The following is a 20,342-nucleotide window of genomic DNA, read 5'->3' as shown; positions in this document are numbered from 1 at the left end:
CAATTGATCAGTCTCTTAATAGTATATGTGCATACTATGTGTATTGCCTCGATATAGCCTTAATTCACAAATATTATAAGGAAAGATGGTTAGTGTCTATGAGTGGAATCCAATAAGAGACTGATCAATTGCAGTCCTAAACATCAATAGAAAGATTCAAGTAAACATTACCAAATGAATTTAAACTTCACCCCATTGCACAAGTAAGTGGCTATCAGAACTCAGTAGCTGAGTGGATAACGCGATGGCGTTTGAAGCGAACGGTTGTGGGTTGGAGTCCCAGAATGTACATTAACTCTGAGATGCAGGTACATCCAGCTGACGAGTTTTGAATAGTACGAAAAGCGAGTCCTAAATTCTACTGCTAGCTACTATCCATCATTGCCTATAAATCAGACACATTTGTAAGAATTATTGTCACAGTGAAATCAGTTGCACTGATATGAATAATTCATCTGTTCAAAATTATTTAAAAATACATTCTTAAACTCTTTCAAATTTGAAGATGTTACAGCATAATTTCATGGAAAATATGTTCAAAAAGTTAAGTGTGGGATGGTTGGGAATATTTTTAGTTTTGATCTATTATTTTGGAGGAGTTTCATTATCTAATCAAGATAGTTTATTAGTGAGGTTTTCATTGTCCTTCTGGAAAATATTGTCGGTATAAACGTCTAAGAGAAGTGTGCTATACAAATTTTTCTCAAAGACAATGAGAGCTTTGTGATCGAAACATCTTGCTTATAAGTGAATCTCCGCCTAAACCCAAAATGTGTTAAACGAATAGTTTGAAAATGATTGGTCGTTCTATCACTATGGTTTTCAGACTCAATTAAACTTATTTGTAAAAATCAAAGGTCAATCAAAGCCTTTAATTTGTTCTAAAACTCTAAGATGAACTTAGCATTCAAATCCAGGAAGTATGTTTTATCCTATTTGGAATGTTCATGGTGTGCCTGAACCAAAGCGTTGACGTTTCCATCGAGTTTTAAACCCCATACTTATCATCTCAAACGTCAATTGATTCCCCAGAAAAGGTCTATGTCGAAACAGCTACTACTCCTTTCACGACTAACGTGTGCCAGTTGACACTGAATAATTGCAGTTCTTATGATTAATAAATGGAAAAATACAGGAATTTTCATCATGGATCATTTAGATATAAACAGTACAAACAGTTTACAGTAATATCTTTATAATGCTAAAAACAATGTTATACATATATATGTACTTCAATAATAAGTAATCATAGATCACTCACACTAATAAATATTGATTGGTCTACATTAGCTTCTTCAAAAATAGTACCAAATTGAAATATTGGACAAAATCGATTTTCTGGATCAGTTTTATTATACAAACATGTACGAAGAAATTTTTTGGATGCCCAATTTTGAATATTTCGTCTAGAATAGGGAAAGAAATATTATGTGTAAACGAAATTTTGTTTTAAATTTCAAAGTATTTCTTGCATAAGATTAACACAATGTATTACTCTATGATAAGACGTACTTCTTTTGTACATCTACCAGTTCATCTGCTCTTGTGGAGCAAGGTACATCGGCCGTAGCCAGCGTTCGCTTTCAACTCGGATACGAGAAAATATCCCAGTTTGGTTCTACAAGGTTGAAAAGAAAGCAGTTAGGAGTTCTATACTTGAACACCTAATCGACTGTAATCATTCTACGGATCCACAGTCTGATTTTAAGGTTGTTTATATGATTCATTCAAATCTACCTAGATTTCTTCGTACCCAACTCCTAAAAATAGCCGAAGCTCTTACCATCTATGAGCTCAAACCAGAACTATGCGTACAAAAGAAGTACGTCTTATCATTATCGTTACCATGGCCTTAATATTAGTATTACTCTATGTCGAATTTACAATAACAGTATGAAAATCCAGACAGCCAGTTCATCTTGATAAAAGTACACTTATACAGAATTATTAAAGCTTAATAGTTCATCATTTACAGTTTAAACTATCTTCAAATTATAAACACTAACCTAGGCGATATCAACAATCAATAATAGTTATTGAAAGACTTGGGATAAATAAATAGTGTGGTATGTGCTACATTTACTGACGGATTTAAGTAGTATGTAACATCAATAGGAACTTGAACGTCTGCCAACAAAAGATTAAAATCGAAGAGCAAGTGTATTAACTACAGAATTGGAGAAACCATGAAATATGTAAAGGACTATTGAAAGAAGATCTGCTAATAATGTATTTAACGTATAGTTTTCCTATTTTACTAAGAGACTGTGTAGTTTAGTATGAAACAATCAATTAGTTTTCCCAACCTAAGGTCTCATTCAACACAATAGTTCATGAAAACATTGTTGTATCAATGAAAGTTAGTTTGGAAGGTGATTTGTGGAGATTTCAGTATTTTTCAAATTTGAAATCATGAGTCAATTGAAATTAAACCACCATCGAAAACCTGGAAGCACTGGACGGCCGTTTCGCCCTATTATGGGACTCCTCAGCAGTGCGCATCCACGATCCCGCACTCGCGCGATTCGAACCTAGAACCTACCAGTCTCGAGCCAGAGCCCTTAACCGATAGACCACTGAGCCGGCATCCAACGGTGTTAATGTCTAACTTCAACCGATCCCCGAATTATGAGCGACCATTCACCAATTGTCTTCAGTGAGATGTTGTCTCACAACAGACTTGGTAGGACTCCCACTGGTCACTGCCTCCCACTAGAACTAGGTCCTGGGTTCGAATCTCGCGAGTGTGGGATCGTGAATGCGCACTGCTGAGGAGTCCCACAATAGGACGAAACGGCCGTCCGGTGCTTCCAGGTTTTTCGATGGTGGTCTAGCTTCAATTGACTCATGATTTCAACTTTGAAAGTTAGTTTATCCAATTTACTAATAAAAATTAAATTGCCATATCTTCTATAACAGTGATTAGTTACCATTTTTATAAATTTAGTGTTCTATAAGAAAATGACGAATAATTATCCGTGAACATGATAAATTTCCTCCCAATTTTATGTAAATATCTTATCAAAATGTACAAAACAGAATATTAGTTTTAATAACCTTGGGAACTTTGTAAGCAAAGATGGATAGTGGCTAGCAGTGGAATCCAGGACGCGCGTTTCGTACTATTCAAAATTCGTCAGTTGGATGTACTCACATCTCAGAGTTAATGTTCATTCTGGGACTCCAACCCAGTATCTTTAACTTCAAACGCCATCGCGTTATCCACTCAGCTACTGAGTTCTGATAGCCACTTACTTGTGCAATGAGGTGAAGTCTAAATTCACTTGGTATTGTTTGTTTAAATCTTCCCATTGATGTTTAGGACTGCAACTGGTCAGTCTCTAATCGGCCTATGTGAATCCTATGGGTATCGCCTTGATATAGTCTTAATTCACAAGCATTGTAAGTAAAGATGGAAACTTTGGAAATAAGAAATAATTAAAAATTTTCATATGGACATCTTTGTGATTGATTTAATCACTACAAATAAATCATTATAAACAAAATGATTAAAATGTATTTGATGATAGACAGGGACTGTATTTATTCAATAAATGTTAACTATTAATAACATAAAGCTATAAATACACCTTCATTCATTGTTTTTGTTCCATATTGTGAACTTTTCACATTATTCACATCTTACCCATATTCTCTTATTCGACAAAATTAACATTTAAATATCATTAGATAAACTTTTAGTTAAGATTTATTTCATTGTTAAACGGTTTATATCTCTTAGTGTTGCTCTGAAGAAGTCCATACAAGATCACTGGACGAAACTTTAAAATAATTTATATTTCAATCATTGAGATAATTACAAGTGTAATTTTAGTCTTTAAAATTCAGGTCTACAATTCATTTAGTCAAGTCGCGTAGAGAAATAAATATCATATCTATATCACAACTATTAAATCATCATTATATAGTCGAGATCATGAGTCAATTGAAGCCAGACAACCATGGAAAACCTGAAAGCACTAGACGGCCGCTTCGTCCTATTGTGGGACTCCTCAGCTGTGAGCATCCACGATCTCGCCTCGCGAGATTTCAACCCACGACCTATCAGTTTCGTGGGCGGGCACTTAACCACTAGACCACTGAGCCGGCATCTAACAGTGTTAAAAAATTACTAAAATCTCCACAAAACCCCCTACTGATATTAGATCATCATGTTTATTAATACTGAGAAAAAGGCATATAAAATCATGTTTATAATGTGTCAATAACATTGGATAAGCTAAGTGTAACACAAAAGATTAGGCTACGAAACAGATATTTATTTTTAGGTATCAAACTTACAAGCTTGAAATCAATAATATCTGATAACCAAAGAGGATTAATACGTCATTTTTTATAAAGGAAATTATGTTTTTAAGTTGTAAAAGAATTAACTTGTTTCAATTGTTTACTAGTTAAAAAGTACAAATTATATATCATCCAATATTTATTTCATTTTAATTGAGATCGTAAATCGATTAGTGTTGGACCATCATTGAGAACCTAAAAGCACTGGACGGCCGTTTCGTCCTAGTATGCGATTTCTCAGCAGTTCGCCCCCACGATATCGCTCAAGGAACTCGAAGTCAGGACCTTGGGTTTCGTGCCTGAACACTTAAGCTCTAGACTGCTGAGACAATATCGAACGATGCTATTGTGTAACTTCAACCAATCCACAATATTTCACTATTAACTTCTATTTGTTGTATTAGAGAATAATTTCATGTAGTTTTATTCCCTTAGAAATAATTCTCTTTATTCTTTTGAAATTTATCCATAAAACTGTTGAGTGATAATTTGAAACTTTTAATTTTTATATTCGACAGTGATATTTCAAGTAAACTTTTTTCGTCAGAGATTATTCTCATGACATTAACACCATCGGATGCCAACTAAGTGGTCTAGAGGTTAAACATTTGAGCACTCAACCGATAACCCCTGGGTTCGAATCACGCGAGCGGAATCGTAGATGCGAACTGTTGAGTATTCCCATACTAGGGAGAAACGGCCGTCCAGTACCTTCAGGTTTTCCAAGTTGATCTAACTTTAATTGACTCATGAATTCAACTATTAAATTTTATTAAACCATATTTCCTTGATTACATGTTATGAAATATATATATTTATTATTATTATTACCGAATGCCCTGATACGGCCGAGAGTGGGGAGAGTACGCTCTCCCTCTCCAAATGCTCTCACATGGCCACGCGTATATAGCCTCTGCCAGGGAAGTCCTACTTACTGCCTTCTCGTGGCACCGATGTTGTTTACGAAATCAAGAGAACGAAAAACGAGTGTCCGGTAATTTAATCGGGTTGGTGGACACGGCGAGTCCATCTAGGGTCGTTGGAAAACCATGATTCCGAACCAATGGTATACATGGGCTCCAGTATCCTGAAGGAACAAATGGCGTATGAATCAATCGTTGATCACCGGCTACCATGGGACTGCATCTCCTTACGATGCTCCACTGCCTTGTGGATCAGATCTTTAGGTCAAAGGCTCCGGGTGTGGCCTCCTGAGAAAACCATCTGCTTCAGTTTGGGCACCCAGGCTGTATCACATCCCTCACACAAATCAAATAAGATTTCTGTGGCGCATATATATCTGGTGCCCTTTGTCCTAATGTTTATGTGTTTAAATAAAAATAAATTACCAATTACTTATTTTCTTGCAAATATTATTAGTAATAGAATAAAATTTATGTTTTTCAAATTATTCCATCTGATATGTTTTATAAATTATGGATTATTATTATTACTGATAAATAGAAAATCAATGTTGATCGGATTTTCTTAACATTAAATCAACATTTATTGGGTGTTTGACTAAAAACAAATATACACTTTATGTAGTCAGTTGTAAATTAGGTTATTTTAATGAAAACTATTAATAATGCCTTGTTACTAGAACCGAATTAAGTGAATTAAAATTATTAACTATTTTCCCAAAGGTTATGAGTTTGAGCTATTGTGCCAGAATATATAGACAAAGAAAAGGGTTCCATAAAACATCCCTTCTATTTAAGTTGATATCGATAGTTGATTAGTTTCTTTTTCTTAATGAAATGATTTTTTAATTGTTTGCTTAACATTTTATTTATTCATTTGAAATCATTAGTCACTTGAATCTAGACAACCATGGAAAACCTGGAAACACTGGATGGCCGTTTCGTCCTATCGTGGGACTCACCAGCAGTGCGCATCCACGATCCCACCTCATGAGGTTCGAACCCAGAACCTATCAGTCTCGCGCGCGAGCGCTTAACAGATAGATTGCTGAGCCGGCATCCAACGGTTTTAATGTCTAACTTCAACCAGTCCACGAAGTTGAGCATTAGAAATCATTTATTAGATAATTTACAATTAACCTCTTTTTTATTTTATTCTATTTCTCTTGTAGTATAAACTACTCAGTGTGTTGATTAAGTAATTTGTATGTGATAAGTAATAAAACCAGTACCAACCTATTTTAGAAAACTTTTACATTTATTATATGCGCTTCTAGTTGCTTTAAGTCTTCAAACATGCATTTATTTACCTTCGATTTGAAAATCAAACTCAGTCTATTAAGTCAATTAATAAGATGCTGAGAAAAAAACGTCTTGAAAGTTTCACTTTTGATTATCTGTTTTGGATTTTTGCTCATTTGAATGAAACATCCGAAGTTTAAGTACCTTCCCCAATTTATAATCTATAATTATGACTTTAATATCACGTGTAATCAACATACCAACCTTGAAAATACAAATGATCTGTACCAGTGAACAGTATTTCAGTCACGAAGAGGTATAAAACGTTAAAGATGGTTCAAAAATAATGACATATGCACAGTAACTAATGTCAGCGGTTTTCTCACCACGTATTCAATAACCGTTGTAATTTGGAAATAACTGAAAGTGTATAATACCGCAAACTGTTAGGATGTTAAGATGAGACTCAACTGTTAACAATATCGAACTTCGTGTAACCATAACTCAGCTGAATGCAAAGGGGGGAATTTTACAGGAGTTTGAGATGAAAGGCAAGGCAGATGCAAACAAATTAGTTGTTATCACAAACACCATGTGGCGATTGAGAAATTAAGTTGTTGTCTAGCTATTGTGAGTTAGCGAATTATTGATATAGTCAAGGTCACCTCACACATATCGTCGTCTGTATCGGTCCAGTGACTGGATTTATATACATATATAATTAGATCTAGCCACACAGCTTCCCACAAGTTGTTTTTCTTCTCACAATACATCGATGGTCGGATAAGGGTTAGGTAGGGTGCATTGTGTTTGAATCGAATTGAAGACTATAGCAGAAGCGTATACCGAATAACTTTAGTAACCAACGGAAAGTAATAACGTAATTGAAAATAATTAGCGCAGACATTCTGTGACAAAAAGACACAGAATTTTGTTAAAAGTAAAGAGTTATTTGTTTAATTATCGAAATATCGAAAAAGCTTAATAAATTTTTGAAACAAAGATTTAACTTCTATTTTTTCTTATTTGAGACAACTTACCGATGTATACCGAATTTTTCAAAATTTATATCATTTTTGATAAGTAGAGTGTAATTATAAACCATTGGAAATAAAAATGATTTTCTACCAAGCGGTAGAGTATCATTTTCTAAGGGACACCAAGAATATATTTCACATGATCCAATATCATTCCCTGGTTTAATGATACATTTGCCTGTATGAGCACCTGAATAAACAATAAACAACAAATGGGTTGGAATATCTAGGTTACAGTCTTTTTTAATCGACGAAACATAATGACATTTAATTATTGAAACTTTATCTACACAATCTAAAGTTGTGAAATAATTCATTAATTGAAATAATACTTCACCCTAATCAATAAAGTAATCCTCATTTTGTGAAATGTTCATAAGTATTTTAACTAAAATCTAGACTCCCAATAACCATAAGCGTATATATATTTATATACTTCGTAAATATCAGTGCTAAAGTTTGACTACATATTGATACTGCTAAGATTGATAGTTAATGTCTGCAATTACATCAAATAAAATTTACCGTATTTTGTTTTCATATATTTAATAGGCATGAAATTGTGGCAATTAACACTGAACATACATTCTCGAATTATTTTCGATGTAAGGATAATTCAGCTGACAACAGGTAACTCATTTTTAGGTAAAACAACACCTTTAAAATTTCTATTACGTGGTATTTAATTCATTCAGGCGCCCATTATATGAAATAATCAAGTTTTAGAATGTGGGAAAACTTATAGTATCTATAAGTAATCAGCAAATTATGAAAGGTCGATGCTGACAACACAATTAATTGAATTTATATACATGAAATTACTGTAGACATAAGCTATAAGACACCTAATGTCGTTTTTAAAAGCATCTTGAAATTGATAACTAAGGAATAGTGTGAAACTTTGAACTTTTATTCCACTTTGCTATATCCATAAAAAATAGGAACTTGATGAACCTGACAAATTATTTTCATTTCGTACTTAATTTCAATATCTGGATTGTGCTCAACAAAAAGGTGCCTAGTTGTTGGGACATTAATTTAAAAGTGAAGATAAGTCCGAAATCTTAAGAAATGACTGTCTTATAAGAGAAGGATTTCCATTTTACTAAATATTGAATATACCAACAATTATGAGCCCGTTAAACTTATGTTTCGTGCAATTATTTGTAATGGATTATTAGTAATAACTGGAACAAAAACAATCATGAAAATTCAGATAAAGACTAACAAATCTATTGTATTTTAACTCTTTCGAATGATCACAGTCTGATAAAATTCAGCTCTCAAAATGAAGGAAAGTGGAATATTTTAGAGTGCTAAACAGGCAGCTCTGTATCAATAAATAGCTGTATTAAGGTCTCGACTTAAGTATATAAACCAAAAATACTTTCGGCGATCTTCATCAGGGTTCTTATTCTGTACTGCAGAAGATTTCAAGAAAAATTGGCTATTCGATATTAATAACAGGATATTGAGAAATAAACAATAGAATGTAATTAAGTGTCTTATTTCACGAAACTTTGGTTAATGACATCATAAGTTTTGTCCCATATAAAACTGACGAATGCAAGAAAACAGCCGTAAGAAAATAAACATAATTTAAAACGGCCGTATTTCAAAACATCCATGATCATGATTACAGATTTTTATTCGTCATTTTTGGTGTAGACTAAAAGACCAAAATAATTACTCCCAAGTCATATTGTTAATCAGAAATTGTACAACATAGCTTAATCAGACCAATCGGGGTAACTCGTTAGGATCGAGACAATAGTTTGCTTTCATATTTTTATCGGTGTTCGTTTCGATTCCACAGTTTAATTTTAGCAAACCGTCAGCTGTTAAAGTTAAATATTCTCACATTCAGTGATTTGACCTCAGATACAGCACCGTGGATTCCATAAAGGTAATTGAGAAATAGATTGCTTACTTTTTTAATTGCCTAACCCATGAAAGATATATGTAAAGAAGAATTTAGAGGTATGAGAAAACATAAAATTGTGTACCAATTAGGAATATTCCTGTAAATGCTGACTCAATTGGTATTTAATTCTGAACGACTTTCATTGAGGGAGATATTATATTTTTCGTAGATTGAAGTATAGTCTTAATTTTGACGGACGAAACAAGGTATCATATCAGTTTACCCTAGAGAATATTTTACTGTGAGATACAAAGTGATGAAAATCAAATCATTACTAGAGACAATACATACAAAAACAGAGATGTGATACGATGAGGTTTTAGTTGAAATGAATGCTTTGATATGTTTTCCTAATTGATGTGGTTTAGTATAGCTAGAACAGTAATCAAAAAGTATATAACCTCTAATGAACTGGTTATTATTGATTTAAAACTGCGATACACGAATACAACATTATAATTAGAGTTTCCACAAAAACTTATTCAAAGAAAATTTTAAAATGCTGCTCAAGCGGTTTGAAAATTCATGTTTGACAAGAACCTTAAAATGTAGACACTAGTCCAATAAAATGTTTTGAGATATTTGATAAAAATCATAACTACTCGACAGTCATGAGAACCACTATTCTGTCTGAGATAATAAGGGTTCGTAAGAATTCATGAACTAGTTAAGGACTTATTTAACAAACAATTATTGAAATGATAAAAGCAAATTTAAGTTAAAGAGTTTCTGAATCCTAGATAACAGATGAAGACTGTATTTAATGACTGAAATTCTAATTTTTCACAACTGTTTATGGTGGTTTTGAACATCACAACCAATTTCAAAGGTGAATATGGCTACGCTACTAACTTACCATTGCCAAGATGGGAAATAAAGTAAGGTTTACAGTCTGAGTCTTTATAACAAGCTGCCTCAGGGACCCATGAACTCTAAAAATTCTATTATACTGTAGAAACTACCTCTTGGCACTTGGAAAGTGACTGACGTTCAGTTTTGACCAAGTTGGTGATCACAAACAGTGCATTGTTTTCCAAAGGTGGTACTATATAGTCCGCCACGTCCCAACTCCGCATCCCGATCCCCGGAATGTGAGAGAAGTTTGTAAAGCCAACTCCTTTTACTTTAGTCGTGACTGCACTTTTAGCTATATCATTCTCTTGATATCCCTTTTCATAAATCATAACCCAGCTGTTTTAAATAAATAACCATAAGCTTTAATAACAATTTACCAAACGACATATATAAGAATAACCAATTGAAGTAGACGTTGAGTAACTCCGATTTTGATGTTGGAAATCTGTACAAGCTTTGGCGTTTCATATTCGAAAAGGACAGCAATCCCCTTAACCATTTGTTCACGAGCGCCTACATATGTCGAGTTTTGAAAGTTCTCCGCTTATAACAGCAATCGAGGTCATAGATGTTACCGAGCAATCAAAATGGAAAAACAAAACTGTAAATTCGGAAATAGCTTTCACGAAAATAGTCGACAAATTGTTTCAAATGGTTTCAAATGCTTCTAGGAGGATCAGAAGAAGCTTTTACTGGACAGGATTCCGTGTTTAGTAACAGAGGATCACTGATGCCGCTAGGTAGGAAACTAGGTATATTTAACGATAAAATAGTCTTCAGTCTTCAGTAATAAGGATAGTAGGTTGATGAACCTGTGTTAATCCTGACAGGTTTCCTTCCAGTGAAGGTCCAGCATCTTTTTGAAAATGTTCACTGATGGTGCTGATACCACTTGTTCTGGTAAAGCGTTCCAGTCATTGACCACTCGATGAGAAAAACGGGTCCCCACCTTTAGTTTATTAGATCGCGGTTTCAGAACCTTCTTGCTATGACCCCGGAGATTATCGGTGCTGGAGGGAGCAAAAAGATAAGACATATTAACACCCAGATCATAATTGAAGATACGAAATGCCAGTATAAGGTCACCTCGCGTCCTACGATAAGATAAGGGGAAAAGGTTTAGACGTTTTAAACGCTCATCGTAAAAAAAAATAGTAAAAATAGTAAACCGTAGCTAGGTGTCGTCTTTATTCCTTAAGAATATGTCAAGTTTTCTCCTAAAGGACTCCTGGGAAGTAAATTGGACTAGCTCAGCCTGCACAAAATTCCAGCATTTGACCTACCTTAATGAGTAGGTGTGCCTATAGTCCGTTCTGCTGCGTTTTGTCTCTAGTTTCTGAGTCTTACCCTTAAGGTTTGGATTTTGATTGAGCTTAAGTAGGTGTTTGAGGAGGTGTTCAGAAGTGTGTAAGATTTTATAAGTCAAAAGAAAGTCACCTCTGATACGCCTATACTCCAATGGGTAAAGGTTCAGTGATTTGATGCTTTCTCCATGAGACTTGAATTTGAGTTCTCGAACTTGACTTCGTGGACGTTTTCGCCCGTCCAACTATGAAGTCGGGTCAGGTTCTCTCGAGGTGCCAGCTTATCATCTTCGTCACAAACGTCTCTCCAGAGTTTCACTTCATCAACGAAAAGTAGTAAATCCGAAGATGCTTGTTATGGAAGACCGTTTACATAAATCAAGAGAAGAGGAGGGCCTAGTACTGAACCCTGACGGACCTCATAAACACATTCCATAACCTGAGAGATGTAGAAGTTAACCCTAACTTTTAAATGTCAACTTGCTAGATACTCAATGAGATAATCAATTATAGATGGTACGATACCTTATAGTTTGGGCTTGTATATACGACATACATAGTTGACCCGGATGGTCAGTGAAATGTCACTGAGCCCTAGCCAAATCATCTGATAGTTGGGTGACTGAATATAAAGAAGTTCATCGATCCTCATCAAGGTCAAGGACAACCAACGTGTATCAGTTAATAGTATACCGTGGACTGGCCCATGCGGGGGTGGTCTCGCTAACATCTCTTTACTCATTCGTACTAATATATTTACGTAATAGCGTCCTTTGTGTCATACAGTCTTCAAAGCAGCCATAGTACTTTGATAAGTAGAAGGTGTAATGCAGGTTAGATACTGACCGCGAGGTGTGACTTGGAAGTTAGCTTTTGGTCACACCATTCCCGTCTAACTTGGGTAGACCTCCAATCATTCTACAGAGATCATCTATGTTGGTGATGTACAAGACAATTGTGGTCACATCTGTTTTAGTACTGGAAAGGAATGCCAGGAAAGCTTTCGGGACTTGCAACTCATCACCTTTTCATTTGTTTTATAACAGTCGCAAGTAAATCCTGTATGGTCTATTGGGAAGGAAAAATCAGGCTCCTCGTAACATAATCGTGGATTTTCCCAATAATAAACTTGTTGGATTTTTAGCAGATAACATGATTGACTTCTCAATCAAGGCACATAATATACATGGTACTGGAAAAAATGAGATATATGCCTATTGTCAAGTGTGAGATTAATCTGAAGACGTGTATCACGTCTACCACTGGATTTATGGAAAGAGTAAGCAGAAGCATCCGATAGGACCATAATGGGTGTTATGAAACTAAACTTTGGAGAATTCGCTTGGTGTTGTTTACTTGTATCTTCCCATTGTTATTTAGGACTGCAAGTGATTAGCCTCTTGATGGCATATGTGCATCCTATGCGGACTGCTTCAATATTGCCTGAAGTCACAAGCATTATAAGCAAAAATGGATAGTGGTTAGCAGTCTTAGTCGCCTTCGTAGAAGAAAGAGCTAGAGATTTATGAAAACTCTATCACATGCTTACACAACATTGTTCAAAGATTAGTAAAGAGGCATTATGAAGGCCGATTCGATAGGAGGTCAGGTCTTCGTATAGCAAAGCATGAGGTGAACAGCCAAACAAAATGCTTTGTGATGATTTGATGTATTTGAATTATAGTATAAACTAGTAATCCTAGAAACAACGCAATTTAATCAAAAAGCATTGGATGAACATGAACGAATGTACTGTATTTGGAATTCAAAATCAAGCAGTCATCAATACAAAGGAGTCATTGGTCCATTCAAACACCATATTTTTAGGTGTTGAGGTTTGTAAAGGTCAATACAAGGTAACAGATTGTGCGGATATATCTCAAATGAGTCACATGGGGACGTTGTCAAAGTTATCTGTATTTGAGAAAGTTACACTGCTAGATTATGTAGCTCGGACCGAAAATGCGACTCTGGAAACCGCAAGTTTTAACATCATCTAATACTACATATTTATGGGGATAATAACCATGTAGTGAATTTAACAGGGGATTGGAATTAATCGAAGGTTTGCTGGATCATCATTCCACACAAGCAATATGGTTCGAAACGAAGTTTAGAAACTTACACCTTTTTTAGGTAGTGGTCCAGATACTTCGCCAGTATGCGAAGAAGTAACTTATCAGATACGTATTGAGTGCAAGGAAATGTCAATAAATTTGAGGATCATGAATGGCACTACTGCCCGTATATATTGGGAAGTAAATTTACAGATGTTTACTCTGGATGAAAATGGATCTATACAGATTTGTGGGGCTTATACGATCAAAAACTAGCTACTGATGATCAAGAGCCCCTAACCAAACAACAGCTGAGATTATAGAACCATTCAAAGAATATAACTCTTCTTAGGTTGCAAGGAACGAGGGTAGAAATCTTGGTTATATGAGATAACCGAGAAGCAGATCGTGCTCTTAGCCAAATTCACAAAAACAGAAAACGTTCTTTTGGTGTGTCTACGTGACTTGATCACATGATTATTGATCTCAAAGTAACAAATAGATTAATGCACCAAGTTATTTATTTTATAATTACACAATTCCATACTTTCTTCTGAACTACCTTCATTTATACAGTTCCTTACCCACTCATACCTTGCCCACACTTATTTTTCTTTAACACATTAGTATGTTCTTACCTAATAAATACTTCAGTAACAGACAAATAGACTACATGGTTATACATTAACTATTCCTCCATGAATATTGTGTGCTCTGCTTTTCGTCCTTCCTTTTTCTTACACCTTTTTCAGCCTCCTGAAGATACTCCACTGAAAACAGATATGGCACGGGTGACTTCGTCCTACACCGTTATTAAAGCCTCAGATATTCCGGAGGGATATAAGTTCGAAACTTCGCATGTATCTATTCTCGACCATCAGTTGTATGTTGCAACGCTACCTCCATAAAGTGCGCCAAGTGTGATATTGATATGTTTCTTACGAAATCCATTTACATTCATATCTTATGAAATATCAACCCAGCTGAGTAATTTTCAACAGTGAAAATTGTAACTTCTTTAACAATTTGATCTTGCCTGTAAACCGGCATGCCTCATGTAACAATCTGTTATTTGAGAATAAATTATTATTATTATTATTATACTCAGTCACGATTAGACATATAATCGGTCCATATTTCCAATGTACATTCAACAAGTACTCCGCACTTTACAAAACATGAATTAAGCTACCGTGTGCAACCAGCAATGTTACATACTAAAGTACGACTACAGACCGACTTGTATTTTCGAAAGCGCGCCGAGCAACTTCCGAAGAACTAAGATTGACCAAGAAATGAACTGGAGAAAATGACAGACTTGAGAAATATACAGCCATCAAACGAGTGGTGAGCACCTCCTTTTCACATGGTCTCTCAAAAGAACAGCGATGGTTGGCGCTGTCATCATAAATTGCTTAAACATGTAGCGGTAAATAAATCCTCAGAACAAATAGTTTTGCATGTCTTTAAAATTGATTCTGACCTCGTTAGTTTCACTAGATACACCCTGGCTTCAGGCGCTCGGTCACGCATCCGCACCAAATTACGAGTGGGTATGCTGTGATAGGCATCCCCTGCAACTGCTAGCCAGCTACGATCAGACACTTTCCGAGATTCCGATACCTTTCCAAATATATTGTCGAATCCCTTCATTTCTGACTTTTAATTTCACTGGTTTGGTATCCTTTGATTATAAAGATTTCACGTGCAAAAGTATTGTCAAACTCCGAATATCCATGAAAATTTAAGGGTTCAATCTTCCTAAACTCGTCTAAAAGGACTAAAATGAGTCATATGACATTACTATTGCTATAATTACATTGTTTGAGACCCAAGAACTCAGAATCTCCTTTAAAATACATGAGACACAACTACAAGACATCATATGAACCATTGTTATTATATATTCCGCTTCGTTCAAGTGATATTGTCCAGATCAACATTTAGAATATTAACAACAAAAACATAATGCTCTTAAAAATATGATTAGTTAAACGTGAAATCGACGGAGTATGCAACAATTCGTTTTCAAATAACAGTATGGAAACAAAGTGTCTCATAACCTCCAGACAATTATTCCGACATGTCTGGGATATAAGTACTTTAACGACAGTACTTAATGAAACTGTTCTGGAAAAGTTGGAACCAATGTTCTCCTTCTGTTCAAGTGATTGGACCGATGTGGCGAACATTTTATGGAAAAGTTCAACCGGTATTAATTTATGAACCGGTTACCCATTATCTACAAACAACGAAAACGAGAGGTTATTAACAATCACAGGAATTATCGTGGGACTAAATAGCCTATAATTAACCTGATGCCAGAAAAAAGCCGATCCAACAGAAATCCTCTTTTTACAACAACGTAATAAGTTTGACTAATGTGCTATGTAGTGAACCCACGTCTCCTATCATCCGATTCCCACATTAAACTGATGGAAGACGAACGTAAAGAAATAGAGGCTTTTCAGACATAGGCGTGGATTTATTGACTAACTACCCGTTCCTCACCAGGTTGTAGAAAAGAGGCAGGTTTACCGACATCAGGCCATTACTGTATTTTTTGTCTGAAAAGTATCATTGAGCGATGTTCATCGGGATTTTCTACTACAAAGTGTCATTAAAGAGTGAATCAAGAAGTAAATAAACCCTGTGAATCCTTTATACTTAAACAGTACCGATCACGCTAGAGCTACTTAAGAACCTGCAGCAGAGCCTTCAGCCTCAAGCTATGTTCTTCAGAACTCCTCACTGTTCATATATTCATTCAATTTTGTCATATTCATCGTTGAAATGACACCTTTTTCACGTAACATTCTGAAAATTAATCCCCAACCATGAGATTTCCTTTTAGACTTAAGTACACAGCAGGCACAGTTCTTTCCGATAAACATGCTGACGGGCAGCTGAGTTTTCTGATCACCTTGAGTAATAATGTTGATGCGTTTTTACCTATTTACTCTCTTCTTCAACTAGATTTCACCTCGTGACTGGTTTGCATCAACGCCTAGATGAATAATAGAAAGTGAGGCCGTTACTTCTTTTTTAACTTACTTCGTTAGGTTAATCAAATAGGATGTATACTGAGTACTGGCTCGCTCGGCACTATATTATGTCTGTGAAACAGGGACTATGGAAGTAGAAAACATGAGCTGGTTCATGGTTTTCAATCGTGATTTTCTACGAAGAATTTTTGTGTTTTTCAGGACAACCGACTGAGCGCCGTTGAGGCTGCAAACCGAGTTATAGACAAAAATAGCAAAGAGGTTGATTGGGTCATGAATTCACATAGACTGAATCCGTTAGGATTTAAGAACAGTATATCTAACACTTCTGACCTCAAATAATGTACTAGTTGGTTGAGAAAAATTAGTGGCTTGTTACACTAAATATGATCACCGTGGTTGGTATAACTATTAACTTGTAGTTTCGATTTCCAGACTGCCCCATTGTGAAGTTCTTGTTAATGCTGATTTTGCCTATTGTTTTCCTCAACAAATGTAAGTGCACTTGGTGAGCTTGTCAGGACATCAACTTCCATTTTTCTTTTGTTTTTTCCTCTTCTAGCTCTCCACAGTAATGCTACTCTACATGCTCTCCTGATACACAGTACCTTCCGGAAAGAAACCAATTGCTACATATTTGGTCAGCCCGCTTGGATGCAAAATCTACTTAGTAATGAGGAATTATCCTAAGTCCCGATATTTATCTCTTCAATCTGTTCATTCAAACTCCATTATCATTCCTTTATCTTTAACACTGACGTCGCTTCTTTATTGTTTCAACTCTTTTACAACTGTTCTTGTTATTATTCATCGCTTCATGCTAGCACGGTCTAGTATCCTGAGCTGACACACATCTGTATCTGCGTTGATAATGAATGAACGACATTATCACCATTTCTCTGCACTCGCCCCTTCACTCTCCAATTGGTGTCATTTTGACTTAGACTAGTGATGGAAGGAGTGAAAAGTTCTGATTTCAGCAACTATATTGTTCAGTGAAGGGAGAATAAACTAAATGAAAAATGAAGGAAATAGGACTCTCAGTTACTCACTTATACTTCGAACGTCCATGTCTAAGTGAAGTTAGAAGTGTCACTTGGTGAAACTGAAGATTTTCGCTTCTTCCTTACACTAAATGCTTGAGGATAATTGTTTGCCCTGACACTAAAAACCTTCTAGATAATTCGGTTACAGTCTAACGGGGCCTAGTAAGATCATTATGAGTTTCAAATTATACATAGACTTCAATTATACTGCAGTGCTGCAAATGTAGGGGTTGATTTCTCGAAGCATGCACAGAACTTAGTGACTGCCTACAAAAACTTCAGCAAGTCAGATTGCAGGTGGGTGTGTGGCGCATGAGACATAAATTCTGAGGTTTCTCCGAGCAACTATTGTCCCGATAGGTCTGGGAAAAATAGTTGTCAGCTACCCTGAAAGAGGGCAGTCCTGAAACGGATAAAGAGACAAAGACTCCCAGTGAAGTGGTAAACAGAGTCTTCGACAACATTAGTATCGATGAAATACACATCGACATTAGTGAGCTTTTGCTGAAGCTCAGCGCCCGTTATAACGCGGTGTTAGACTCTTTCAACAAATTTTTGTCTTTTAGCGCAATCCTTCCAAGTGAAACTGTGGTCCCCAATAATTTTTTAGGCAACCAGACCCCCGTATACAAAGTTAAAAGGCATTAGGTATCACCATCAGAAAAGCTGAATAGCGAAATCTTGTAGGAAGATGAGCCAGTGTTTGGTCGTGTAATCTACCCCTTAGATTGTCAACCAGTCAGCAAAGAGCATGGGAATCGGAAACGCGGTCCAGATGCCAAACAGAAAGGATTTCTACCTCAAAATACTCGAAAACTTAAGAAAACCATCACGGTTCGAGATGATTCCCTCATAATCAGTAAGTTTAAAGACAGCTCTGACCTTCCTCTCAGCTCGAACGGAAAAAATGACAGGACGCTCCGGTATGAGCAGAACAGGAAGCTCAAACTTCCTGAAATTTTTACCACTGGCGGTTACATGGCTCACCCGATAGAAAGACTTCAAGCTCCAGAACATCCAAGGATTTCTCCGTGTAACGTTCACAAACACTGCTGACATGGAGGATGTTCTACTGGTTAGTCACCCGGTGAAATCAGAAAGAGATGTAGTAATACTGGTGATATACCATATTTTGAGTGCAATATAACCAGGAACATCCCTAAAGATTCGCACGAGACATTCTCTCGCCTAAGAAATTTCACTGTGCAAAGTGTCACAGAAATCATGGACCTCGAATATTCAGATTACGGTATTGCGGATTGGAAACTCACTAACCAGTCCTTGAGGTTTAAGAACATATTGACTGAAAAAGTGGTGCGATTAGCCAAGAAGAACTGGGATTATACACCCCGGTTAATGAAGATAACCTTCTCATCCCCTCGATTAGAGGATGCCACTCCTGAAGCCAACAGACGTCGGTTACCAACTGGAATCAACATACATCATGACTCTAGAAGACTCCAATCTTCTCAAAGCCATCTTCGCTTAACACGCGTACATTGGAGGTAACAACTCTACTGAGGTTCGGTTCTCCTTCATTTCTACTCCCTTATTTTCTCCTAGTCATTCTTTGAAATCAACTCAATATTATTCTTAATTACACAGAACCTGATTTACTATTATTCTATTGTTACTATCTTTTTCTTCTTTTTTCTTTCTTCTTTTTCGAGTATGGCAGATGTTATGCTAACATTATTGAAACTTGTGTATTCTTGCATTTCTGAAGAAACCCGAAATGGTTTCTTTACAACACTCATGTAACTGTAATATGTTTGTGAACAACAATAATAATAATGTTATTGAAGATCTGGAGTTATTCGAAAATATGAAGTTAGCGACTCTCAGGCGATACAGTCATACGCTGTGGAGTTTAGGCTTCATGTTTACAAACGAAGAATTGCTGTGACGACCTTTCAGCATCTGCTCTTCCGGAAGAAGGTGATGGTGCCATTATAGCATTTAATTTTGCCAGCTACACTGAACCATAACATCCTAATGACAACGGGCATTTGAATTTCAAACGGTTGGATGTGTTAGCTTTAGAGGTCAATCTACAACAGGTGGACTGGTAAGCCTGTCCTCAAGTTGATGTCAGTGCTCGTTGTGATTTCCTACTGCACGTGATCCTACGCATTACAAAACAGTGCGTCCCACAAATCGTCCTTCAAAATTATGGGCAACGTACATTCATAAACAATCTCACTCATCGAAGGCTTAGACTCAAAAAGCACTACTGGATGGGATATAAACGAACTAGTGACAACAGCAAATATAAGCAGTTCAAACAATCAAAAAACCAATGCATAAAGGAAATAAGGGATGACAGACTTCAATATCATACAGGCATATTCGCTAAAGTTGTCTCTAATCCTCGAAGCTTGTTGCGTCATGTAACCTCTCCTTGAAAAGTCAGGACCGAAGTTTCCCAGTTGATTGGTCCTGATGGCTTAACTGACATCAACAGTGATACCGCCAACCTTCTGGCAGAACAGCATTTTCAGATATTTCAACAGAACAATTCAAACTACTTGGGTGAGAGCTTCACCTACAACGCAACAAGAATGTCAGAAATGAACTTAGGCTTTGACTTGGTGTGCTGAAAACTGCAGCACATAAATAACGACACTTCTCCTGGTCCTCA

At 36.0% G+C, this 20,342-nt stretch overlaps 1 protein-coding gene across 1 annotated transcript in view; it reads right to left on the bottom strand.

The window, feature by feature from the left end:
- The window catches only part of Smp_179310 (P2X receptor subunit (AJ703803)), a gene marked incomplete at both ends in the record, with an annotated part of 52,557 nt that extends 37,045 nt beyond the window's left edge, over positions 1 to 15,512 (bottom strand). Inside the window, 6 exons of the mRNA XM_018792520.1 lie at positions 1,262 to 1,406; positions 7,514 to 7,700; positions 10,291 to 10,366; positions 10,397 to 10,625; positions 10,667 to 10,802; positions 15,470 to 15,512. Coding sequence (XP_018644460.1) covers positions 1,262 to 1,406; positions 7,514 to 7,700; positions 10,291 to 10,366; positions 10,397 to 10,625; positions 10,667 to 10,802; positions 15,470 to 15,512 — 816 coding nt within the window. The remainder of the gene's footprint in view (positions 1 to 1,261; positions 1,407 to 7,513; positions 7,701 to 10,290; positions 10,367 to 10,396; positions 10,626 to 10,666; positions 10,803 to 15,469) is intronic.
- Positions 15,513 to 20,342: the final 4,830 nt, after the last annotated feature.

This window comes from Schistosoma mansoni, assembly GCF_000237925.1.
Source record: "Schistosoma mansoni, WGS project CABG00000000 data, supercontig 0256, strain Puerto Rico, whole genome shotgun sequence".
NCBI lineage: Eukaryota > Metazoa > Platyhelminthes > Trematoda > Strigeidida > Schistosomatidae > Schistosoma > Schistosoma mansoni.
Note: the sequence above shows the minus strand (reverse complement) of the source record. Positions and strands in the feature narration are given on the sequence as shown.